This window comes from Lemur catta, chromosome 3 (assembly GCF_020740605.2).
Source record: "Lemur catta isolate mLemCat1 chromosome 3, mLemCat1.pri, whole genome shotgun sequence".
In the NCBI taxonomy this organism is placed as follows: Eukaryota; Metazoa; Chordata; class Mammalia; order Primates; family Lemuridae; genus Lemur; species Lemur catta.
This window is the reverse complement of record NC_059130.1, coordinates 27,620,600-27,647,188: the sequence shown is the minus strand read 5'-3', so window position 1 is coordinate 27,647,188 and position 26,589 is coordinate 27,620,600. Positions and strand designations below refer to the sequence as shown.

General features: G+C 41.5%; 1 protein-coding gene and 1 non-coding gene across 4 annotated transcripts in view; one reads left to right on the top strand and one right to left on the bottom strand.

Annotated features, from left to right (window-relative positions):
• INTS3 (integrator complex subunit 3) overlaps positions 1 to 7,668 on the bottom strand; it is a 41,582-nt gene extending 33,914 nt beyond the window's left edge. For all 3 annotated transcript variants that reach the window (XM_045545128.1, XM_045545130.1, XM_045545129.1), the window contains exon 1: positions 6,934 to 7,668. In XM_045545128.1, coding sequence (XP_045401084.1) covers positions 6,934 to 7,080 — 147 coding nt within the window. In that variant the 5' untranslated portion in view covers positions 7,081 to 7,668. The remainder of the gene's footprint in view (positions 1 to 6,933) is intronic.
• A 5,459-nt stretch (positions 7,669 to 13,127) lies between these two features.
• LOC123636292 lies at positions 13,128 to 13,298 on the top strand. The gene has a single exon (XR_006734483.1). It is a non-coding gene; the product is annotated as a small Cajal body-specific RNA 1 (non-coding RNA).
• Positions 13,299 to 26,589: the final 13,291 nt, after the last annotated feature.

Sequence of the window (26,589 nt, the reverse complement as noted above, 5' to 3'; positions counted from 1 at the left end):
AAACCTAAAAGGGCATCATGCTGTGGCTTACTTTTAAAAGGTTAAAAATAAGAATATGCATAAAGATAATGACAAAACAAATGTGGCAAATATTAATAATTGATCAATCTGGGTAAAGAGTCCTATGAGAGTCCTATGAATTATACTTTTTAAGTTTAAAATTATTTAATTTATTTCTATTTTATTTCATTTTTTAAAATTTTAGACAGTATCTTGTTCTGTCAGCCAGGCTGGAGTGCAGTGGCACAATCATAGCTCACTGTAATGTCAAACTCCTGGGTTCAAGCGATCCTCCCAAGTAGCTAGCACTATAGGTGTGTGTCACTATGCTCAGCTAATTTTTTAAAAATTTTTTGTAGAGAAAGAGTCTCACTATGTTGTTCAGGCTGGTCTTGAATTCCTGGGCTAAAGCAATCCTCCTGCCTAGGCTTCGCAAAGTGCTAGGTAAATTAAAGGCCAGCCTTGAAATTATTTTAAAATGAAAAATTATTATAAAATTAAAGAAACATATCAACTGAATATAAAACGTGGACCTCATTTGATTACTGATTTGAACAAACCAACTACAAATGAAATTTATGAGACAATCAACAGAAATCTGGGCTGGGCGCGGTGGCTCACACCTGCAATCCTAGCACTCTGGGAAGCTGAGGCGAGTGGATCCTGTGAGCTCAGGAGTTCGAGACCAGCCTGAGCAAGAGCGAGACCCCGTCTCTACTAAAAACAGAAAGAAATTAGCCAAACAACTAAAATATATACAAAAAAATTAGCCGGGCATGGTGGCACATGCCTGTAGTCCCAGCTACTCGGGAGGCTGAGGCAGAAGGATCACCTGAGCCCAGGAGTCTGAGGTTGCTGTGAGCTAGGCTGACGCCACGGCACTCTAGCCAGGGGAACAGAGTGAGACTCTGTCTCAAAAAAAAAAAAAAAAAAAGAAAAGAGAAATCTGAACACTATTTGAATATTGGTTATATTAAGGAATTATTGTTAATGTTTTTAGGTATAAGTATTGTGGCTGTGGCTAAGTTTTTTAAAAAGTCTTTCTCTCATAGACATACATATAAAGTATTTACAGACGTAATGACAGATCTTGCATTTACTTCAAAATAATACAGAGGCAGCTGTGGGGAAATAAAACAAGATTGTTGAAGCCAGTACTTAAATTAAAAAATCAAAAAAAGCCAAACATGCTATCCCCTCAGCAGGGAGAACTAGCCTCTACTCTGTCTGTGGAGTAGATCTTCTATATTTCCTAAATAAAACTTGCTTTCACTTTAAAAGAAAAAAAGACAAGATTGCCATGTGCTACATGGAGATTATATTATTTTCTTCCTTTTTATGTTCAAAATGTCCCCCCAAAGTGTTAAAAACAAACTTAAAAAATGAGAGCATGAAGAAAGGAAAGGAGTGATGGAGAACAAAAGACCACACTGAAACCTGCCAGGGTCTCTAGCTAAACAAAGGTGGGGACAGCCACATTAAAGCCTACCCAAGGGCCACTCCAGTTTCAAAGGCCAACCCTAACATGGCATGTGCTCAACATTCTAAGATCTTAGTCACTGGTTCCTGTTCTGAAGAAGCAATACTCATAAAATACTGACAAAATGTTATCTCACATTAAGTCAGCAAATCTCTCCATTATCATCACCTAAACTACTTGATGGGGCCTTTAAAACTTTATCTTCAAGATTAACAAAAAACTGTTTAAGGAAAACCAATTCCCAGTGATAATGATGCTGGCAAAACAGGGACAAAGGCAGGCTGGTTTACTTCCACCTGATCTTAGAGGTCAAATATCTTATTGAGAAGTGATTCTATTGCAGCATTTTGAGAAACTGACATATAAGGACAATGGGGAAAAGACCTAAGAATGAAAGACAATCATGTTTCTCCTTTGACCATCACTCTCAGGTTGTCTATGTCCATCCTATGTAAAAGTATAAGGTGGCAGAGGGTAGAACTCAGTGTTAAAGCAAGGAACTCCCATAGCTACAAAAACTTCAACCTAAAATAAGCCCTTCTGAACAAAGTTAGAAATATCAAAAGAAAAAAAAAAGCCCAGAGTTGCTTGGGTTTGAAAGTACTACATCAGTCAGGTCTAAGTATCCCCCAAATTAGGTCAGATCAGCAGTTCGGCCTTAATAAACAGCACCTGCGTACTTGTGAAAAAGAAGTGTGAGATCACATGAAAGCTGAGCTGTGACTCTCGCAACCCACCTCACCCACAAGCTCTGAGATCCATCATTACCTAGTCCAACTCCTATATAAGGGGAGGGAAGGAAAAACCTCAGGCTGGATTTTCTCTTTTTAAATCTTATTCCTCTCTACCCAAGATAGTTATCAAGGACTGGAGGATCAATTACTTCGGCTGCTAGGTCCAGACTGTCCTTGCTGGGAGATCTGGGGGGAACCCTGTACCCAGCCGAGGTTAAGCAGTTTCAGAGTAGAGAGAGATGGTGAACAAACAGTAGCACAGCATCCTAAAATTCTAGATATTCCTTCCCATCAAAGGGAGAAATCTCTGCTGAATCAACAGAGCGGAGAGGCAAGAGAAGGCAAACAGCAGCTAGCTAAAGAGCAAAGCGACTGACAGGAAACAGAGTATAGAAGGAATCCTCCACCGCTTGCTAGCCTTAGGCTAATCCTCGGTTATTTAGCCTCTCTAAACCCTGGTTTTCTTATCTGAAAAACAGAGATAATGTCTAAACTGTTGTGCCTGTAATGCCAGCTGCACAAGAGGCTAAGGTAAAAAGATCACTTGATTCTAAGAGTTTGAGACCAGCCTGGGCAACACAGTGAGATCCCTGTCTCAAAACAAAAAAAGGGAGATAATGTCTGTATCGTAAGGTTGCTGTGAGGATTAGACAAGACATCATATGTGAAAGCACCTAGCATACAGCCTCAGAATTAGACTCTGTTCAATTTGTAGGAAGCTCAGCAATTTGTACAACTAAATCGATGAGGACCAGACCCCATCTACCACTACCTCTAATGGCATGTCCTTAAAGATTCCTAAAAACTGGCTGGGTATGGTGGCTCACACCTGTAATCGCAGCACTTTGGGAGGCCAGGAGTTTGAGACCAACTTGAGCAACATAGTGAGACATGTCTACAAAAAATACAAAAATTAGACAAGTATGGTGGTGTGCACCTGTAGTCCCAGCTACTCAGGAGGCTGTGGCGGGAGGATCACTTGAACCCAGGAGTTTGAGGCTGCAGTGAGCTTTGATCATGCCCTGTACTCCAGCTTAGGTGACAGAGTGAGATGCTGTCTCTTAAAAAAAAAAATAAATAAATAAATTCCTGAAAACTAACTCCTACCACAGGACATGGATAAGTGCCTGACCAGGCTGAAAGCATTCTCTCCTACCTACCTTCTGAGTAATATACCCTGTATCAAGATTCTGCAAAGCTGGCTACATAGCTCTATGGGCTAGCTGAGTCTCTGGCTGTGATCTAACACTCAAGAGACCTTGGACTGAACAGTTTCTCTAGGCCCCTCCCCTGCTTAGAGGCTTTAGTCAATTCTATGGGTCACCGCCCAGTGAAGGAGAAAAGTGACCTCTTGGAACAGGGAGGCCCAGCTAAGGATGCAGAAAGTGGGAAAGTCTGGAATTTGGGTAGGTGGATAAATGCAATGGGGAAAGAAACGTGAGCGCCAGTCCTTTTTTGGCAACAGAAGATGCTATTCTTTCTGAACTACAGAAATTACTTTTCTAAACAAGGAAGGGAGAACTTATTATAAATCATTCAGGGTGACAGAAGGACCATGTCCTCTCAAAGACAGCCACAGGAAACCAGATCCCTACAATCAAGTAACAGTACCCCTCTTCCTCCAGACTCTAGAGTCCCTTAGTAAAGATGGAATCATGCATTGCTGGCAGAATGGCTCTGTTCAAAGTAAGCCCTCCATGACGGCACCTCAGAAAGCTGAGCAAATATTTACCATCTCTAGGAGCTCCTGAACTAATTTTTCTAGTACCAAGACTACCTGACCATGGTTTCCATGACAGCAACAGTAGATAGAATGGGGAAGGGGAGGAGGCCTTTCTGTTTACCAGTGTATATCCAAAGCTGGAGACTCAAGTTGGAGGGATCCCTCTCACCTCTCCATTTCCCCTGTCTCAGCCAGGTGAATATACAGTTTGGTAATAAGCATATAATAAATACTGCTGCCCTTGTGGGAAGTCAGTGGCCTTGAGGGATTCCACCATCTTCAGAAAAGGAAGGTACAATTCAACCTACAAAATCCGCACAGACCCATATTGGTAAGGAGTTATTGAACAAACTGGGTTCCAGGTATGCCACAACGAAGAGTGACTTGTATACTAAATGACAATTTAAAGGGACAAAAATTAGAAATGAAACCCATTCCCTAGAGATTCCTCACAGAAAGGACATACATTATTCCTTGGGAAAAACCTGGTACGGTCATACTTCTAACTAAATGCAACCCTGAGACCTATCCATAGCTTAAAAGGAACTTCTGACTTCTAGGACCACAGCCTGCTTTTAACCTGACTTCCAGTGACTGGTCCCCCCTTGGCAGAATAACCAGGAGCTGCAAAAGCTGATGAGACTAGGAACTACAAGTTCTAAACTCTCCAATCTCTGGCACTATTTTTATCTCATTCCCTCCCCAAACTGGGAAGGGGATAGACAGGAAGACTTCCGCCTTTAAAGGGAGGAACAGGGCCAAAGAGAAGAAAGGATATAACAAATGCTCCCTAGGGTAGAAGAGTTATGGTGCTTCATGAAGGTCCAGACCTCTAAAGGTCCTTTCCTAAACACACCCAGCTATAATGACCCATTTCTTCACTATGCCTTTTACCTTCCTTGTGGGTATGTTAACTCAAGCCTTTGGACGATACACTCTGAAAGGCAGACCTTGGATCTCCCCCATTCTATTTTCCTACCAGACTCAGCACACAGTAAGCATATATGGTCAGGAAGCTACCTCTGTGTTCCTGGGCAATAGGTAGATCAGTGATGGAAAATAACCAAGCCAGAACAAGCAGAGGTCGGTCGGTCAACACCAGGTTTTGATAACTTCTGTGTGCAGAGATCTGTGGGGAAACCCAGAGGAAGAAGCCAGTAAGTCTTGCCCTCAGAGACACTCTGGTCTAGTGGGGATAACAGAACCACACACATGGGGGAAAAAAATAGCATGACAAGGCTTGCTGGAAAATTCAAAAGCAAAGGACAAAGGGCAAAGAAGTAAAGGGGGCAGTTTGAGACACGCTAGGAAACATCCACATCATGAAGCAGATCAGAAAAGAAAGAGATCCTCCTTCCCCCTTCTCCCTGGAAACAGTTGAAAGTTCATTTTCAGACAGTCTAAAAAAGCAAGAAAATAAATGCTTCCTCTCTTTGGCGGTCTCCTCCTGCTATATCATTTGATTTATTAGCAAATATGTCACTGCCCGGAACAGGATGCTTACTGTCCTGCGGTACAAATTAAAGCAGAGATACAATGATCCCTCTAAGAATCATGATGGGGATTCCAACCCTTGGGGTGTTTTCCCCTCCACCCAAACTGGTGGAGGGGTCCAAAAAAGCCAACTATTGACTTTCTACAATTCTAGAGGTCCAGTGCTAGAATACAAGGCTCAATGAATACTGACAATGACAGTAGCCATCTCTAAAAAAGTGGATAATTCAAATTGCCAGGTAATCATAAAATCATTTTCATTTGTTTTGGGAATACATTATTTTTAGAAGTATTATATACACTCCTAATTATATCTACCTTAGTTGATAAACAGAGACAACAGAAAACAAATTCTGATTTATCTAAATGCACACAGAATTGGGGAAAAGCATGATGGGAAGCCAGACTGTGAGCAGACATTCGCTGGTGGATAATCCACAAAGTTGCTATACAGCCACCTCTTGATTCACAAAGTTCATTTTTGCATGTATTTTCCACCATCTTGTATCTGAACATTTTTTCAAATCTAAACTCTTGAGTTTCACATATCTGCCTGCCCACCCTCTAATATCTGATAAAGAGCAGTAAGACAGTCAGAAGTTGGGAAATGGCCAGTGAAGAGCCAGGGTCTGTTAATTTCCTTATCCTGTCCCTGGATAACCACTGAGTTGAATGTGCTTGGCCTTACAAAGAGTTGATCATGTCCCACTTCTGGGTCTTATATACCTAACTATGTCACCTCCTGTGTAGCAGTGGAAGGGCATACATGATCAACTCTGGGCTGCCAGGGGCAAGAGGAACAAGTGGGGGATGGAGGGGGTCCCATAAAGTCCCCATTCAGGTCCATCACATTGTCTCACTCCACCCTTTCTCAGCACATATGTGTTCTCTCCTCTGTGTGTGTACTATCTGGCCCCGAAGGAGAGTCCCCTAGGTCCCATTCACACTCTCACCCCACTGCTGTAACTGATGCCTCCAAAGTAAACACTACTCACTTTTCTTTAAGTCTTCATTCATTCTAAATGCCCAGCTGACATCACTGGCAATTGGCTGTGTCTACATGAAGTCCATGAAATCATCTAACAGGAGGGTCCAAGGTCTGTTGCCCACTTCTATCAGCCCCCAAACACCTACACAAACACACATTACTTCTCAACTCAATATATGACCTACGTCTGAAACACGGTTGACAGTAAAAATAGCTGTGGTGTGTATGTGGGAAGAGAATGTCAAAAATAAATTCGGTACATCGGGATGCTGTATCCCTTCCTTCACCAATGCCCCCCACCCATTTTCATACTAGTGGCTGCTGTTTCTATGACAACCTGTCCAGGAAGTTGGCCCACACTTCTTCCTTCAGGAGCAGGAAGCTGGAGCAGTTTGTGTTGCTTCAGAAAAAACTTGAAGGCCTCCTCCCCCAACCCCCACCCTCACCCCATATCCGCTCCAGTATCCCTCCTCAACCCAATTTCTTAACTCCCTTTCCCACCCCCCACACCTACCTCCTCTAACTCATCCTTGGCATCCAAACTGGTTGAAAGTAGCAGCCTCCCCCCTCCTGGGGCTCCTGCTCCCGCTCCTCCTCCTCCACCTCCCGCTGCTCCCGAAGCAGCAGCTGCTGCTGTCCCTTTTCCCTTCTGTAACTCCATGGCTGCAGCCAGGAGACAGGAAAAGGTCAGGGAGTGGATGGGTGGAGAGTCCTAGAAATGGGGAACTCTGGGTTGCCAGGGACCAGGGGCAAGAGGAACAAGTGGGGGGAGAGGAGGGCAAGGGTCCCTGTCCTCTCCACTCCTCCCTCCAAAAGGCCGCGCCTGCGGAGCGGGTGAAGGCGGACGGTCCTCTAGGTCCTGACTTTGCAGTGGCAGTGCTGAAGGAAAGCCGCTAGCGCCGGAGTATAGTGGGGTAAAGGTCTGTGCCCCTATGGGAAGGGCAGGAGAGGCTTCCGCCCCTGCAGTGGTGGACCCTAAGAGCTTCTGACCCTAAGAGAAGGGAAAACCCTAAGTTTCTACCCCGTTTCCTGGTGGGGGGAAAAGAGGAATCCTGCTCCTGAAGTAGGGGGTAGGAAATCTTCCTAGTTGGTGCCCCAAGGGTTGAGGAGCGAGGCTTCTTTGGATCCGGCCCCTAAGGGGTGAAGGTGAGGCAGTAAGCGCTATAGGAGGACACGGAGGACCAGCTTCTCCCTACACCACACAGAGGCGGCCATGGTGGAAGGGCGGGGGATAGGAAGGCTGAGGGCGATGGCGGGGGGAGGGGGAGAAATCGTCGAGGCCCGCGCCGGAAGTGAGCGGTCGCTGCTCCTGCCCTCCGCCAATAGCGGCTTCCGCGGTGGCGCTGAGTCTCCAAGGAGTAGGAAGACCACGGCTGACAGGCCTTTTCCCCGACTGCCAATTGCATTGCAGAGAAAAGAGTCCGGTCTGATGGACATCCAGTGTACCCAATCGCATCCCCTTTTTGCTCTCGGGGGGCGGGACGGCCGACACCGGGGTTGGGTGGGAGTGCAAGGCGATGAGGAAGAAGAGAGGCTGCGCCTGCGTACACCGATGCGCATGCGCGATGTCGCCCTCTGCCCCCTTCGTCCCTCCTTCTAGAACTTGGTTGGGGGCTGGAACCGAGACGTTCTCCCTGGGTAGCTTTGGGAGACACGAAGCTTAGCCACGAATTGGCAATTCAGGGAGGGGGAGCGGAGCCCCAACCCTTAAACAATCAGAGCAAACGCCATCAGATGGTATGGAGCCAGCTCCCAGAGCTGAGAGTGCATCACCTGTGTGTGCTCACGCAAGGGCAGTTACCAGCCAGACTTTGTAAAAAAGTGCTTTGACCCACTTGTGCAAAACAGATCATTAGAATCATGCCAGCACTAGTTCTAGCAAAAATTTGCTAAACGATGGAACCATCTTCGTCTTTGAGTATGTGAGACTGACCCATGTCACTGAAGTCATTGTACGCTCACCCATAATCCAGTGTAGAACGTTCTAAAGTCTTGTGAACGTATTGTACCCTTGAATGCCTGTGAGTGCATTTCTACTTACTGGTTATTCACCTGTGCATCTCAATAGCATTTTCCGTTTTTTCAGGAGTACTGAAGGATTCTCTTATACAGATCCAAAGACAGATCATATTTCACTAAGAATTATTACCTAGGCATGGTGGCACGCGCCTGTAGTCCCAGCTATTCGGGAGGCTGAGGGAGAAAGATCACTTGAACCCAGGAATTTGAGGTTGCTATGAGCTATGATAAGGCCACTGCTCTCTAGCCTGGGCAATAGAGTGAGACCCTGTCTCAAAAGAAAAAAAAATAACCCTGCTTGTTTTACTTTCTGTAAAATGGACACAAGGGGACCTACCTGTCAGCTTTGGGAGGATTATGTGAACTAATGGATAGGAAATCACTATAGAGATACTATAGAGAGTTACTCTACAGCTACAGCCAGTCCTATTTATTTTTATACTTTTAATGACTTTTAACATTTTAACTATATATGCTTTTATTGAAATGCTGTGGATGCTCCTTTAAGTTGGCTCACTCATTGATCTCTTTACAATCTATATTAGCTGTAATACCTAGACAAGTAATTTTTGACTTTCTGTATGTTAATTATCTATAAAATAAGAGGTGGACTGGCTGATCTCTAAATAACATTCCAGCACTGGATGTCTGTAGTTCTATTGAGTATCCTTTGGATTCCTTCTAGGTGAAAAGCACTACATTAGCCACTGAAGAATACAAACTTAAGTCACCATTACTGCGTCAGTGGAAGCAGGCATGTAGGTTGGAAAAAAGAAAAGTAAGGTGTAGAACACTGTGTCTACATTATGCTTCCATTTGTGTATGGGTTTTTAAAAGTGGGAGCTGCGAAGTGTGTATGAATGTATTTGTATCCAGAGATACATAGTCTATCTCTGGAAGCATACACAAAACCCCTGTAATACTGGTTGTCTCTGGGTAGGAGACTGGATGGCTGGGACATGGGGTGGAAGAGACACTTACATTTTACTGTGTGTGTTTTGACAATTTTTAAATTAAGCACCATGTAAATGTAGTGCTTATTTTTTAAAAATCTGACATAAAAATATTTTGATAGGAAAACTTATTTACCCTTCTCTAGTAGCTTACCTGTTGGTCAGGGTATATGCTACAGTTCTTATATACATATTAATAAAGCGACAGCTTACATCTATCAAAGGCTTGCTACATGCCAGGCAACAGTCCAAATACTTTACATGTTGTAATTAATTTATACCTTCAGTTAAGTATTATTATCTTTCCTACTTTCCAGATGAAGAAACTGAGGCACAGAGAAGTTCAATAATTTGTTCAGGTCATATGGTTTAGGAAATGTCAGAGCCAGGATCTGAACCCAAAGGGCCTGGCCCCAGACCATGCACACTTTGCCCCCTTCATCATACTGCTTTTTTGTTAATACAAAGTAGAAAATGGAGTGGTGATTTGGGAAATTTTAACTTTTAAAAAATAAAAGCATTTTTGCTGTAATTAACTACAAAAAGCTGACAACACCTTTCTCTAACTCAGAGCACCTAGCCCCATAAAGTAAGATGTGCTAAATCTTAAATAATCTAAGAAATGATAAATTAAAGTGAATAGGCATTTGGGAGTGGTCGATTCACTGATTCATTATCAGAAAAGCTTCTGGAAGCTCTGCATTGTCCTCCCATTGCTTCATCTGTGTTAGTGTCAGCATTTGCCCCCAGCAACGTAAGAGCAGAAGCTTGTTTTTGACATTCATCCTTTTTTCTCCCAGATTCAATCAGTCAGTAGAGACCTTTTGACTTTTTTATTAGAAACGTCTCTGGAATTTGTTCCTACCTTCTGGGCAATGCTAGGTATTATATATACACACATGTGTATGTATCTCCTTAGGGATTACATGGATTCCAATCCATTCAAAATTCTGCTACTTCTCTAATTTTCTTGAACTACCCTCTCAGAAACTTTCTGAATTTTCCAAAATCCTTCATAATCTTGTCTGATCCACACCTACCTGATCAACATAATCTCCCATGACTTATTTTTTTTAACTTTTAGATTATTCTGTATTTTAAAACAAATGGTTTAGGTAATAAAAATTCATTACTACAATTCCAACATTAATGTAGAAATGAACCCTCTTCCCCTCCATCCTCCCCTTCTAATCTCATTTCTCCTGAGTTATCAGTATCACCAATTTGTTGTATATCCCTCTCTACTTTTTTGAATATTTATGAAGACATATCCACAGTTTTTTACTTTGGTTGCTTGTTTTGTTTAGTTTTTTAACAAAAATAAGATTGTGTCCTACATATTCTGCTTCTTGCTTTTTAAAATAAACATTATATCCTGGCCAGAGTTTTTAAAAATTAAAACATGGAGATCTGCTTCATTCTATAGCCTCCTCCTCCCCTTTGGAGAACTTTAGGTCTTCCCTGATCCTGTTCCCGTCTATCTGGTCTCCAGAACAAAGGACCTTCTACCTTGCATAGAAGGCAATTGGGGTTATAAACTGCAGCCCACCCTGACTAGAAAGCAATTGGGCTTACAAATAGCAAGGTTGGAGGGCGTTACAGTTATCATTAATAAGAATCATAATAATAAGGCCCTAGAATCAAGAAAAACAATAGGATTCACAATGCTGCAGAAAGTTTCTCCACCAAAGAAAGAACAACCCAACACCGAATGATCCTGAATGGGTTTTGGGTTGTGACAATGAAGGAATTTCCCTACTTCAGATAGAACGATGAATTAGTGAAAAGGATTGGGGTGAAGACTAGAAAGGCAGGCTTATATCTATAGGAAACATAGGCTAAGACTGCCAGTTAATAGACTGGATTCCCAGATTACATCAAAAAAGTTCTTGACAGAATAAAAGAATGAACTAAACATAATAAGAAGATATTTAATAATGATAAATGTGCTTATTTATATACCTAGGCCTTATTCTAGAATGTATTTAAGGCAAATAAGATAAATAAGGGTTCTTGTAATTAATTTTTAAAAATTAGTGAAGGGGCTAGGCAAAGATTTCTTTTCTTTTCTTTTTCTTTTTTTGGAGATGGGATCTCACCCAGCCTAGAGAACAGTGGTACCGTGATAGCTCATTGTACCCTCAAACTTCTGGGCCTCAAGTGATCTGCCTGTCTAAGCCTCTTGAGTAGCTAGGAATACAGGGGTGTACCACCACACCTGGCTAATTTTTAAATAAAATTTTTGTAGACCCAATTTTTTGGGTCTCACTGTGTTGCTCAGTTTGGTCTTCAACTCCTGGCCTCAAGCAATCCTCCTGCCTTGGCCTCCCAAAATGCTGGCATTATTAAAAAATTACTCGGCTATGGTGGTGCACAGCTGTAGTCCCAGCCACTCAGGAGGCTGAGGCAGGAGGATTGTTTGAGCCCAGGAGTTCAAGGCTGCAGTGAGCTATGATTGTGCCACTGCAGTGAGCTATCATTGTGCCACTGCACTCCAGCTTGGGTGACAGAGCAAGGTCCAGTTTCTAAAAAAAAAAAAAGCAATTCCATTTACAATATCATCTACAAAGCAAAATATCTAAGAATAAATTTTAACATGGATGTGAAAGACTTGCATGTACACTGAAAACTACAAAATGTTGCTGAAAGAAATCCTAAATAAATGAAGATATCCTATGTTCATAGGTTGAAGACTTAATATTGTTAATATGTCAGTACTACCGAAAGCAATATACAGATTCAATACAATCTCTATCAAAATTCCAGCAGCCTTTTTGGAAGAAATGGAAAAGCTAATCCTGAAATTCATATGGAATTGTGAGGGTTCCTAAACATCATAACAATCTTGAAAAAGAACAAGGTGAGAGGACTCACACATCCTGATTTCAAAATTTATTATTACAAAGCTACAGTATTGAAAACAGTATGGTACTGGCATAAAAATAGACATATGGATCAATGGAATAGAACTGAGAGTCCAGTAATAAACTCATACATCTGTGGCCAGTTGATATTTGACAAGGGTGCCTAGTCACTTCAAGGGGGGAAAGAACAGTCTCTTCAACAAATAGTGCTGGAACGACTGGATTTTCATATGCGAATGAATGCAATTGAACCCCCTACCTCATACCATATACAAAAATCAACTCAAAATGAATCAACAACCTAAATATAAGAACTAAAATCATAAAACTCTTAGAAGAAAACACAAGGGTAAATCTTCATGACCTGGGAATCTGGTAATTAGCGATAGATTCTTAGAATTTAAAAAGCGTTAGCAACAGAGTAAAAATCACATCATTTAGACTATCAAAATTAAAAACATTGTGTATTGAAGGACATCATTAAGAAAGTGAAAAGACAAGCCACAGAATGGGAGAAAATATTTTCAACTCATATATCTTTTTTTTTTTTTTTTTTTGAGACAGAGTCTTACTCTGTTGCCCAGGCTAGAGTGCAGTGGTGTCATCATAGCTCACTGCAATCTGCAACTCCTGGACTCAAGCGATCCTCCTGCCTCCGCCTTCCAGGTAGCTGGGACTACAAACATGTGCCACCACACCCAGCTAATTTTTCTGTTTGGTAGAGATGGGGTCTTGCTCTTGCTCAGACTGGTCTCGAACTCCTAACCTCAAGAATCCTCCCATCCTTGCCTCCCAGAGTACTAGGATTCCAAGTGTGAGCCACCGCACCTGGCCACAAATCATATATCTGATGAGAGTTAATATCCATAATATAGTACTTGATACTAACCAAGCTGTCTATTTCCTAGCCTGTGTCAAAGGCTTGTGATGTGTTGTGATAGCTGGGTTTAAAGAGTACGATATTAGAACAAAAGCCATGAGTCTTTTAAGGCCAGTGTGTAAAGATACACTCTGACTCTGAGTTATAGCTCAAAGGTTCAACTGGATAGCAAAAAAAAAGGAAAGAAAAAGAAGGAAAACAAAAAAATCCAGAATTTATAAAGAATTCCTAAAATTCAACAACATGAAAAATAACCCAATTAAAAAATGGACAAATGACTTGAACAGACATTTCTCAAAAGAAGATACACAAATGGCCAATAAGCACATGAAAAGATGCTCACCATTATTACCCATTAAGGAAATGCAAACCAACTATATGCTACAACATGCATGAACCTTGAAAACATTGTGCTAAATGAAATAAGCCAGAGACAAAAGGACAAATATTGTATGATTCCAATTATGTGAAACCTCTGGAACGGTCAACTTCATAGAAACAGAAAGTAGATCAGAGGTTAGCAGGGGTTAGAAGGGAAGTTGTAAGCATAATACATTCCTTTGCCCAATGCACATAACAAGTCAATACACCAACACAGCAGGTTGGAGCAGAGAAAGAGGTGTAATCCATAGGGCAGGTGAATGAGGAAATAGGAGCAAACTTTAAATCTACTTCCCAGAGAATTTGGGGCTAGGATTTAAGGGTTTTCAAGTGGAGATCCTTGATTGGTTGAAGTGTGCAGGGTGAAGTCATGGGATAAGGAGATGAAGAAACTGCATTCTCACACTAATTTGGTCCCTCCATGGTGGCCTTCAAACTATTGGAAACAAAAGCCTTACAATTCCAACTTCAAGAAATTTTAGTCCGGCGCGGTGGCTCACGCCTGTAATCCTAGCACTCTGGAAGGCCAAGGCAGGAGGATTGCTTGAGGTCAGGAGTTCGAGACCAGCATAAGCAACAGTGAGACCCCCGTCTCTACTAAAAATAGAAAGAAGTTAGCTGGACAACTAAAAATATATATATATAAATAGAAAAAATTAGCTGGGGATGGTGGCACATGTCTGTAGTCCCAGCTACTCGGGAGGCTGAGGCAGGAGGATTGCTTGAGCCCAGGAGTTTGAGGTTGCTGTGAGCTAGGCTGACACCACAGCACTCTAGTCCAGGCAACAGAGTGAGCTCTGTCTCAAAAAAAATAAAAAAATAAAAAAAAGAAATTTTACGTTGTAATGCAATGGCTCACTTCTATAATCTTAGCACTTTGGGAAGCCAAGGTGGGGGGATCACTTGAGACCAGCAGTTCGAGGCCAACCTGAGCAACATAGCCAGACCCCATTTCTAGAGAACAATTAAAAAGTAAATAAGATTCCTTCTCTCTATCTGTCTTTGAGCTAGGATGTTGATCTCTTACATTCTGACTCAGGAGGTACAATAACTATTGTCCCAAGCTTAAGATTCCTGGGGGAGAGAATAGTTCAGAGTAGAACACAAAAGAGCAGGACATTGGCAGAGACCAACCCCCAAGAGACTTAGAGTCCAGTGAGAAGGGTAGGTGGAGCAGTTTATTTCTCCCATCTCCCAACATCTCTGGCAGGCAGTGGGCTCCCAAGCTGCTGGAGTGCTCTTCTACCCGCATAAGCCCCAAAGCTGCTACCACCAGTGAACTGGGAGCTTCTTGAGGATGAAGTACCAGGCTGCCGGCACCCTTGGGGTCACTTCCCCACACTACAGACCCGAGCTGAGACCACAGTTACCATATTGCTTCTCCACCTATTATGCACCTTTGTCCTCCCCAGGGCGCTTCATCTCCCTCAGTTTTTGTCTCCCTCATTCCCACACAAACATTTCCCAACTTTGGCCCAGACTGCAGGAGCCATAGGAAGCCAGCGGGTCCCAGGGCATCTGCGTGATCCCGGAGTCTGGACATTCTGGGTGGGCTGTCTTCTAGAGAGGGGAACAGAGATGACCAGAGTGCTAGCTTTCTTCCATTCAGACCCTTTTCCTCCCCTCCTCCTGCCCTGCCCTTGGCTGCTGAGAGACCCTTGAGCCAGCGCTCACAAGAACTGCTTTTCCTCTCAGTTGGTGCATCCACTACACTAGGGCTCCCACAGAGTGTGGGGCTCAAGGCTTTCCAGACGCTCTTTCTCCCCTTGCCTTCCCCTACCTGCAGCTGCCGAGACAGACAATTGAGCCACCCTGCCAAGGCTTCCACAGAGAGTGCAGTTCAAGCCTTTCCCCTGGGAGATGTGCAGTGGACTGAGGGGTGCACAGACTGTGAGCTCCCTGCCTGCTGGCCTTCCCTGGTGCCGCTTGCCTGGTGACTCCATCAGGATGGGTGACTCCATCATGCCCCGAGGTAGAGGGACATCGAACCTGTGTGGGCACCCCATGGGCAACTCAGGACCAGTGTGTTTCTCTCTGGAGTGGTGAGGGATTGATCTTGGGGACCCAGAGATAGGCCCAAAGGTCAGATCCTGTACCCCCAGGTCTCAGTCACATTGCTTGGGGGCAAGGAGGGAAGATTTGTAATTGGGTAAGGCCACTATGGCCCCTCCCTGGTGGCTTTGCCGGGAAGCTGGGAGCAGACCTTTGACCCCTGCTGAAACAGATACCTTGCCAGCTTTAGTGGAGACTGAGGGCAAGCTCACCTAACTCAGTCCTGCTGAGTCCCCCCCAACACCCACTGCTGCTATGGCAAAGAGTAAGGACTCACCTGAAGTTCCAGGGCCCCAACCAACCCCTGGGGCAATCAAGTGCTTCTCCTGAGGGACTAGGGCTGGTCACAGGACCCAAAAGTAACATTGCAGCTTGTTCCTTTTGGCAAGCGCCACCTACTGATGGGGGAGGGGGTCAATTCACACACCCTTTACAGCATTTACTGATGCAATCATACACGATGCAGTTGAATTTCACCTACAAGCACCATCCACTGTCCCAGAGATTAAACTGGGAATTCCATTAGCTAAAGAAAATCCAAAAATAAGAAGCAAAAGGTGCTCCAGATAAGAAGAAATCAGCATAAGATCTCTGGATACAAGAAATCAGAGTAAAAGGACACCCCCAAAAAAGAAAACAATAATTCCGTACCAGTGGAAACCAACCAAAATGAGAATATTGAAATGACTGATAAAGCACTTCTTTTTTTTTTTTTTTTTTTTTTGAGACAGAGTCACTCTGGTTCCCCGAGGCTAGAGTGCCATGGCGTCAACCTAGCTCACAGCAACCTCAAACTCCTGGGCTCAAGCAATCCTTCTGCCTCAGGCTCCTGCGTAGTTGGGACTACAGGCATGCGCCACCATGTCCGGCTAATTTTTCTATATATATTTTTAGCTGTCCATATAATTTCTTTCTATTTTTAGTAGAGATGGGATCTCAATCTTGCTCAGGCTGGTCTCAAACTCCTGAGCTCAAGCAATCCTCCCGCCTTGGCCTCCCAGAGTGCTAGGATTTCAGGTGTGAGTCACCGCGCCCAGCCTGTTAAAGCATTTCAATAAGGATTGTAAGGAAGCTCAATGAAATACAAGAGAAAATAGAAACCCAACAAAAAGAAACCACAAAAACAATGCAGGAAATGAATGAAAAATTCACTAAATAAATTGAATTATTAAAAAATTGATTCAAGGAAATACAAAACACAGTGGAAACCCTTAAGAATAGGCTACATCAGGCAGAAGAAAGAATCTCAGAGCTAGAAGACAACACCTTTGAATTAAGCAAGTCAGTCAAAATGAAGAAATAGAGAAATAAGAGGAATGAAAAAAAGCCTGCAAGAAATATGAGAATATGTAAAGAGGCCTCACATTAGAATCATAGGCATCCCTGAAGGTGAGTAGAAAATACTGGAAAGGGCTGGAAAACCTATTTGAGGGAATACTTAAGGAAGATTTCCCAGATCTTGCTAGAAACCTGGACATCCAAGTACTAGAAGCGCAATGGACTCCTGGGAGATTCACTACCAAGAGGAAATCACCACAACATATAGTTATCAGACTGGCAAAAGTTAACACAAAAGAGGACCTACTATGAGCCATAAGGCAAAAGCATCAGGTAACTTAAAAAGGAAAACCTGTCAGACTAACTGCAGAGACTTCTCAACTGAGACCTTATAAGCCAGAAGGGACTGAGGCCCTATTCTCAGTCTTCTTAGAATAATGGTCAGCCTAGAATTTTGTATCCTGTAAAACAAAGTTTCTATATGAGGGAGAAATAAAAGACTTTCTCAAACAAGCAAACACTGAAGGATTTTGTCAAGACCAGACCTGCCCTGCAGGAAGTACTCACATCTGCATTATACCCTGATCAGCACAAGAGACACCCACCAGTGTAAAACCACCCAAATGTTAAAGTTCAGAGCCCAATTACCACCACAATGGCTCAAGAGGTAAAATAAAGCAATAAAGTTCTACTCAACAGGATGAACAGAAACCCACTCTCCTTATCAATGCTTTCAATAAATGTGAATGGCTTGAATGTCCCACTGAACAGACACAGGCTGGCTGAATGGATAAAACAATACAAGCCAAGTATCTGCTGTCTCCAGGAAACACATCTAACACAAAGGACTTATTCAGACTCAAGGTGAAGGGATGGAAAACAATATTCCATGCAAATGGAAACCAAAAGAAAGCTGGTGTAGCCATTGTCATATCAGATAACATAGACTTCAAATCACCAAAAGTAAAGAAAGACAAAGACAGTCATTATATAATGGTGAAGGGAACAACTCAACAAGAAGATATAACAATCCTAAATATCTATGCCCCTACCATGGGTGTGCCCAGATTCATAAAGCAAATACTACTTGATCTAAACAAAATAATAAACAACAGCATTGTAATAAATAACTGAGGACTTCAACACCCCACTGACAGATCCTCCGAGCAGAAAAATAAACAGAGAAACAGTGGACTTAAACAGGACTCTAGAACAAATGGGCCTAACAGACATTTACAGAAAACCCAAAACTACTGAATATATGTTCTTCTTATCAGCTCATGGACCATTCTCTAAGATTGATCACATCCTAGGCCACAAAACATGTCTCAACAAATTTTAAAAAATAGAAATTATACCATGTATCTTCTCAGACCACAGTGTAATAAAATTAGAAATCCATTCCAACAGAAACATTCAACTGTACACAAAGCCATGGAAATTAAATAATCTACTATTGAATGATTATTGGGTCAAGGAGGAAATTATGATGGAAATCAAAAGATTCTTCAAACTAAATGACAAAGGGGACACAAATTTATGAAAATCTGTGGACTTCTGCAAAAGCAGTCCTAAGAGGAAAATTCATAGCCTTAAATGTCTATGTCCAAAAGATAGAAAGATCACAAATCAACAATCTTATGAATTGTCTCAAGGAATTGGAAAAGGAAGAGCAAACCAATCCCAAACCCAGCAGAAGAAAAGAAATAACTAAGGTCAGAGCAGAGCTAAAGGAAATTGATTCCAGCCTGAGCACGGTGACTCATACCTGTAATCCTAGCTCTCTGGGAGTCCGAGGCAGAAGGATCACTTGAGCTCAGGAGTTTTAGAGCAGCCTGAGCAACAGTGAGACCCTGTCTCTACTAAAAATAGAAAAAGTTAGCTGGGTGTGGTGACACACACCTGTAGTCCCAGCTATTTGGGAGGCTGAGGCAGGAGGATCACTTGAGCCCAGGAGTTTGAGGTTGCTGTGAGCTAGGCTAATGCCATGGCAGTCTAGCCTAGGCAACAGAGTGAGACTCTGTCTCAAAAAAAAAAAAATTGATTCCAAAAGAATTATATAGAAGATCAATGAAACAAAACGTTGGTTCTTTGAATAGACAAACAAAATCAATAGGCCTCTCACTAGATTAACCAGAGACAGCAGAAAGAGAAAAGAAAGAATCCTAATAAGCTCAATCAGACATGAAAAAGGAGAGGCCAAGGCGGGAGGATCGCTCGAGGTCAGAAGTTTGAGACCAGCCTGAGCAAGAGCGAGACCCTGTCTCTACTAAAAACAGAAAGAAATTAGCCAGACAACTAAAAATACACAGAAAAAATTAGCCAGGCATGGTGGCACAGGCCTGTAGTTCCAGCTACTCGGGAAGCTGAGGCATAAGGATTGCTTGAGCCCAGGAGTTTGAGGTTGCTGTGAGCTAGGCTGTCACCACGGTACTCTAGCCCAGGCAACAGAGCAAGACTCTGTCTCAGAAAAAAAAAAAAAATGAAAAAGGAGATATTACAAATGATACCACAGAAATACAAAATATCATCTCTGGATACTAAAAAAATCTCTATTCACATAAACTTGAAAACATTGAGGAAATGAAAAATTATTTGAAATACACAATCTACCTAGGCTCAATCAGGAAGAAACAGAACTCCTAAGCAGACCAATATCAAATAACGAAATTGAAGCCACAATAAAAAGTCTTCCAACAACAAAAGTCCTGGACCATATGGTTTTACAGCTGAATTTTACCAGACCTACAAGGAACTGGTACCTACACTGCAGAAATTATTTCAAAACATTGAGAAGGGAGGAATCTTCCCTAACTTATTCTACGAAGCCAATGTCACCTTCATACCAAAGCCAGGAAAGGGCACAACAAAAAAAGACTACAGACCAATATTCCTTAAGAATATAGATGTGAAAATTCTCAGTAAAATCCTATCAAACCAAATTCAGCTGCACATCAAAGAAATAATCCACCATGACCAGGTGGGCTTCATCCCAGAGATGCAAGGATGGTTCAACATAGACAGATCTATCAATGTGATTGGCCACATAAATAGAAGCAAAAACAAAGACCATATGATCCTCTCAACAGATGCAGAAAAAGCATTTGACAAAATTCAGCACACTTTTGTGATAAGAACTCGTAACAAAATAGGCATAGGTGGAACATACCTCAAAAATATAAAAGCCATATATGACAGACTCACAGCCAACATCTTACTGAACAGGGAAAAACTGAGAGCATTCCTGCTTAGAACTGGAACCAGACAAGGTTGCCCCCTGTCACCACTTCTATTCAATATACTGCTGGAAGCCCTAGCCAGAGCAATCAGGCAAGAAAAGGAAATCAAGGTATCTAAATGGGTAAAGAAGAGATCAAACTATCACTCTTTGCTGATGATATGATCTTATTTCTAGAAAATCCCAAAGATTCTGCCAGGAGACTCCTGGAATTGATAAATAAGTTCAGCAAGTCTCACGTTATGAAATCGATGTACACAAATCAGTAGCATTCCTATATACCAACAACAGTCAAGCTGAGAATCATATCAAAGGCTCAATACCTTTCACAATGGCAATAAAGAAATAAGATTCCTAGGAATATATTTAACCAAAGAGGTAAAAGACCTCTACAGGGAGAACTATGAAAGACTGAGGAAGGAAATCACAGAGGATATAAACAAATGGAAAAACATATCATGCTCATGGATTGGCAGAATTAATATTGTTGAAATGTCTATATTACCTAACGTGATTTACAGATTCAATGAAATTCTCATTAAAGTACCAACATCATTTTCTGCAGATCTAGAAAAAATAATTCTATGCTTCATAGGGAACCAAAAAATACCCCATATGGCCAAAACAACCGTAAGCAAAAAGAACAAATCAAGAGGTATCAATTAACAGACTTCAAGCTACACTACAAGGCTATAGTAACCCAAAACAGCACGATACTGGCACAAGAAAAGAGACATAGACCAATGGATCAGAACAGAGAACCCAAATATAAAACCATCCTCATATTGCCATCTGATCTTTGACAAAGCAGACAAAAACATACACTGGGGAAAAGAATCCCTATACAATAAATAGTACTGGGAAAATTGGATAGTCACACATAGAAGGTAGAAACAAGATCTGCACCTCTCACCACTCACAAAATTAATTCACGATAGATAACAGACTTAAACCTCAAGCATGAAACTATAAGAATTCTAGAAGAAAATGTTGGAAAAACTCTGATAGACATTGGCCTGGGCAAAAAATTTATGAAGAAGACCCCAAAAGCAATCACAGCAACAACAAAAATAAATAAATGGGACCTGATCAAATTAAAAAGTTTCCGCACAGCCAAAGAAACAATCAATAGATCAAACAGACAACCTACAGAATGGGAGAAAATATTTGCATGCTATACATCCGATAAAGTGCTGATAATCAGAATTGACAAAAAACTTAAGCAATTCATCAAGAAAAAATCAAACAACCCCACTAAAAAGTGGGCAAAAGACATGAAAAGAAACTTTTCAAAAGAAGATAGACTAATGGCCAACAAATGTATGAAAAAGTGCTCAACATCTCTAATCATCAGGGAAATGCAAATCAAAACCACAAATGAGATATCACCTAACTCCAGTGAGAATGGCTTTTATCAAAAAGTCCCAAAGCAACAAATGCTGATGTGGATGCAGAGAGATAGGAACACTTATACACTTTTGGTGGGACTGCAAACTAGTACAACCTCTATGGAAAGTAGTATGCAGATACCTCAAAGAACTAAAACTAGACCTACCATCTGATCCAGCAATCCCACTACTGGGTATGTATCCAAAGGAAAAAAAAGGCATTTTACAAAAAAGTCACCCGCACCCAAATGTCTATAGCAGCACAATTCACAATCGCAAAGATGTGGAAACAACCCAAGTGCCCATCAATATGTGAGTGGATTAATAAAATGTGGTATATGTATACCATGGAATACCATTCAGCCATAAAAAAGTGGTGAACTAATACCTTTTGTATTAACCTGGATGGAACTGGAGACCATTCTCCTAAGTGAAGGATCACAAGAATGGAAAAACAAACACATTCTAAGTGAAGTATCACAAGAATGGAAAAATAAATGGAAAAAAAAACATACATGTAGTCACCATTAAATTGGAACTAATTGATCGACACATGCACATACAGAAATAACACTCATCAGAAATCAAGCAGGTGGGGTGGGGGGGAGAGGGGGTGGGTAAATTCACACCTAATGGGTACAATAACTTTGTTTTTTTTTTTTTTTTGAGACAGAGTCTCACTCGGTTGCCCGGGGTAGAGTGCCATGGCGTCAGCCTCGCTCAAAGCAACCTCAAACTCCTGGGTTCAAGCGATCCTTCTGCCTCAGCCTCCCAAGTAGCTGGGATTACAGGCATGTGCCACCATGCCCGGCTAATTTTTCTATATATAATTTTAGCTGTCTATATAATTTCTTTCTATTTTTAGTAGAGACAGGGTCTCACTTCTTGCTCAGGCTGGTCTTGAACTCCTGAGCTCAAACGATCCACCCGCCTTAGCCTCCCAGAGTGCTAGGATTACAGGCATGAGCCACCGCGCCTGGCCCATAAGTTGCTTTTGTACAGTTTGAGTCAAAGTTATTGTACCCAGGCCAGGCGCAAAGTTATTGTACCCAGGCCAGGCGCTTTGACTATATCTACAGCTCTTCTTGAAATATTTCTGTATGCTTGAAGTGATTTCAAACTTTTAAAATTTCAAAAACAAACCTATGAGATATCACTAAGCACTTTCTAGAGTAGCTGCAGTTTACAAGACTGGCAATATCAAGTGTAGGTGAAAATGTGCTCTCATGTATTGCTGGACACAAAGAAAATTAGGTAAAGTACTGTAGGGTCCAAGGGAAAATTTCCCTTTCACCCTCTGAAGGCTTGCTGAAAATCAGCTGACAACAAGACGAATTAATAGGAGAAAAAGCATACAGATTTTATCCATAGCATGGGGAATTGTAGGAGAATTGCTACCCAGTAATCCAAAGGAGTACAAAAGCTTATATACCCTTCTTCATAAGGGAGGGGAGAGATGGGCATGTAGATAATTCATTTGAGGGGCAGTAAATGATTATTAGGGAGAAGGAATGGACCTGAGAGATAGAAATTAACTTGTAAATTATTCTCTGTGAAAGTTGAATGGTCTCAGAGGCAGGCGTTATCTTGTGGAAAAAGTCCCTCCAGGTGTAGTTGCATTACTCATTCTTAAGTCTTCTTTTTTTGTTTTAAGAGACAGGTTTCTTCTGTCACCAAGGCTGGAGTGCAGTGTTCAGATCATATCTCATTGTAACCTTGACTTCCTGGGCTCACGGGATCCTCCCACCTCAGCTTCCCAGGTAGCTGGGACTATAGGCACACATGGCCACGCCTGGCTAATTTTTCTTTTTTTAGACATGGGGGTCTTGCTGTTTTGCCCAGGCTGCTCTTGAACTTCTGGCCCCAAGCTATCCTCCTGCCTCAGCCTCTGAAAGTGCTGGGATTACAGGCATGAGCCACTGTGCCTGGCCTCCCCAGCATTCTTTTCTGCAATAGATAATGAGATTTTTGGGGAGGACATAGGAGGGCAATTCTGTTTCTTTTGGAAAGAATCTTTCTTTGTCAGATAAGGAAATTCCAGAGATAATCCCTCCCTGAGTTTGGGGGGAAGGAACAAGTGACCTTGATTCTGAGGCATCTTATAAGGCCTCAGCATGTTAAAGTGCCAGTCTTTGGGGTATTGCTTTCTGAGCCCCAGCAGTACTTTGGTAAATTGTTGAGCAGTACCTACCAAAGATAAACAATTGTCTATCCAATGACACAGCAATTCCACTCTTAAGTATATAGCCAAGAAAATAAGTACATATGTTCATTAAAAGGCTGGTATAAGAATGTTCATAGCAGCATTATTTATTATAATCAACAACTAAATACAATTTAAAATCCCATCAACAGTAGAAAGGATAAACAAATAGTAGCTATATTCATATAATGGAATATTATATAGCAGTAAAAAATACAATCTCCATTATTCCCAGAACATTGGATTCATCTCACAGACATAATGTTCATTGAAAGAATCCAGATACACTAAGTACATATTATGTGATTTTATGTATATGGATTTCAAGAATACTAAACCTTATCTATGCTGGCAGGTGCCTTTAGTTCTAAGGATTTCAGGGCCAGCCTGGGCAATATAGTGAGATCCCATCTCTTAAAAGAAAACTCAAAATTCATCTATGCCAATAAAAGAAGGAATAATGATTACTTCTGAGGGGTTGAGGGTTGGGGAGATAGTGACTGGGAAGGGACATGAAAAAGCCTCTGAGGTGCTGGAAGCAATCCTATCTTTTTTTGGATGATGGTTATATGAGTGTATACATATGCAGAACTTTATTAAGGTGTACACTTCATTATATGTATATTTTACCTTGATTTTTTAAAATGGAGCAAATAAAACTAAACTGAGATACTACTTTTCATTTGTGAGGTTTACAAAAATCCCAAAGTTTGAAAACACTGTTGTCAAAGTTTAGGGGAGTTAGTCACACTCATGCATTGCTGGTATGCAAGTTGTTAAACCCCATATGGGGGTAATTTGGAATAAATATAAAAAGTACAAATGCATATTATATCCTTTGACTCACAAATCCCACATCTAGAGGTTTATCTTGCAGATACACTGCATGGAACATGATACAGATATGAGATTGCACATTAAGTATGAGATTAAACCTTATGGCATTGTATATAATAGGGTAAGGTTGAAAATATGTAAATGTCCATCAACTGAGTTAATAAATTATGGTATAGTCACAAATTAATATTATGCATCTGCAAAAAAAAAAAAGGAAGTGAAGGAAATAAAAATATTTTACCCCAAAATATACTTCTTTGACATAATATGAGATGGCTGTTTACAGGACCTACAAGCAAGTAGTCCTGCAACGTTGTCTTTTGTTGGGGAGATTTGCATTTGTAGAGAAAATCTGCATTGATGCAGCCAGGTTTTCTCTGAAGACTGCCCTAGTACAGATCTAGGAAAGAGTAACTGAGAGTTTGACACCTTTAAAGGTCTGAAAGAAACATTTGCCATCTGTTTTTCTCTGAGGGCTGCCACCTGTGAGATTTCATCTACATCAACCACCTTTGCTAGCCAGGTTTCCTCTTCTCTCTGCTTCCCATAACCTGTTTTGCCATGATCCAAGCCCCATTCTTTCTTTCTTTCTTTTTTTTTTTTTATTTCTTAAAAATTTTTTAAACTAATTTTTTCATTGTTAAATTTTATTTCTATTTCTTTTTACAATCAGTCCTTTCCTGAAAAAAAGCCCCATTCTTTCTGCAACCTCAAGATGGTATATAAGCTTTTGAACCCCACTGAGAGGTTGGGGTAATCAGTCTGTTGTTCTCCCGCCTTTTGCAAGTTAATAAATTTGTATGCCTTTTCTCCCATTAATCTCCTTTTGTGAGTTGAGTTTTCAGCTAACCTTCAGAGGACAAATGGAAAGCTTTCCTTTCTTTGGTCCCTACAGAAGCTCTTTCCAAACTGATGAGAAAAGAAAATAACTTTTATCTGAGAAATGAAAGTCCTTTAAATTATCAAGCCAAGAGAGACATTAAAATGAGACCTCAATCATGTCCTACTCCCTTGCCCTTTGAACTATGTATTCATCTCTTGAAACTGCTTGCCGTTGCCACAAGTAGCTATAAATTAACCTAGTAATACCACACTGGACACTGTAGCCCAAACCTTATAGCTTAACAATGTATAGCCAATCACTAATCAGTGTTATTTCTGTAAACCAGTGGGAGTTCCTAACAAACAACTTTGTATCAGCCCACCCTCATCCCCCTATTTTGCCTTTAAAAATCCACTTGTGGCCGGGCAAGGTGGCTCACGCCTGTAATCCTAGCACTCTGGGAGGCCGAGGCAGGAGGATCGCTCGAGGTCAGGAGTTCAAGACCAGGCTGAGCAAGAGCAAGACCCCGTCTCTATTAAAAATAGAAAGAAATGATCTGGACAGCTAAAAATATATAGAAAAAAATTAGCCGGGCATGGTGGCACATGCCTGTAGTCCCAGCTACTCGGGAGGCTGAGGTAGGAGGATCGCTTGAGCCCAGGAGTTTGATGTTGCTGTGAACAAGGCTGATGCCACGGCACTCTAGCCCGGGCAGCAGAGCAAGACTCTGTCTCAAAAAAAAAAAAAAAAAAAAAATCCACTTGTAACTGCTGCTAATAGAAGTGTACATTCAGGGCAACTTGTATCTATGCTCCTGGGTTGCAATCCTCAAGCTTAGCCCAGACAAACTTTGCTTACAATAATCTTGCCTCAACTCCTTCCTTTTAGGTCAACACTAATATGGAAAAAGTTCCAAGATATATTATTAAATAAGCTAAGCAAGGTACTACCTTTCATGAAAGAAAAGGGGAAACATAATATATATGTATGTTTCTTCTCACATAAAAAAGTTATTAATAAGAAGGACCAAAAATAAGTTAATTAAAGGACTTCTATGTATGTGGATATAGATGAGAAAGGGGTAGATGTGAGAGAAACTTTTATTGTGTAGATTTTTATACTTTTAAATTTTTACTTATTTTTAATTTTTTTTAGAGATGGAGTCTTGCTTTGTTGCCCAGGCTGGAGTACAGTGATCACTCACTGCAGCCTGGAACCCCTCCTGCCTCAGGCTCCCAAGTAGCTGGAATTGCA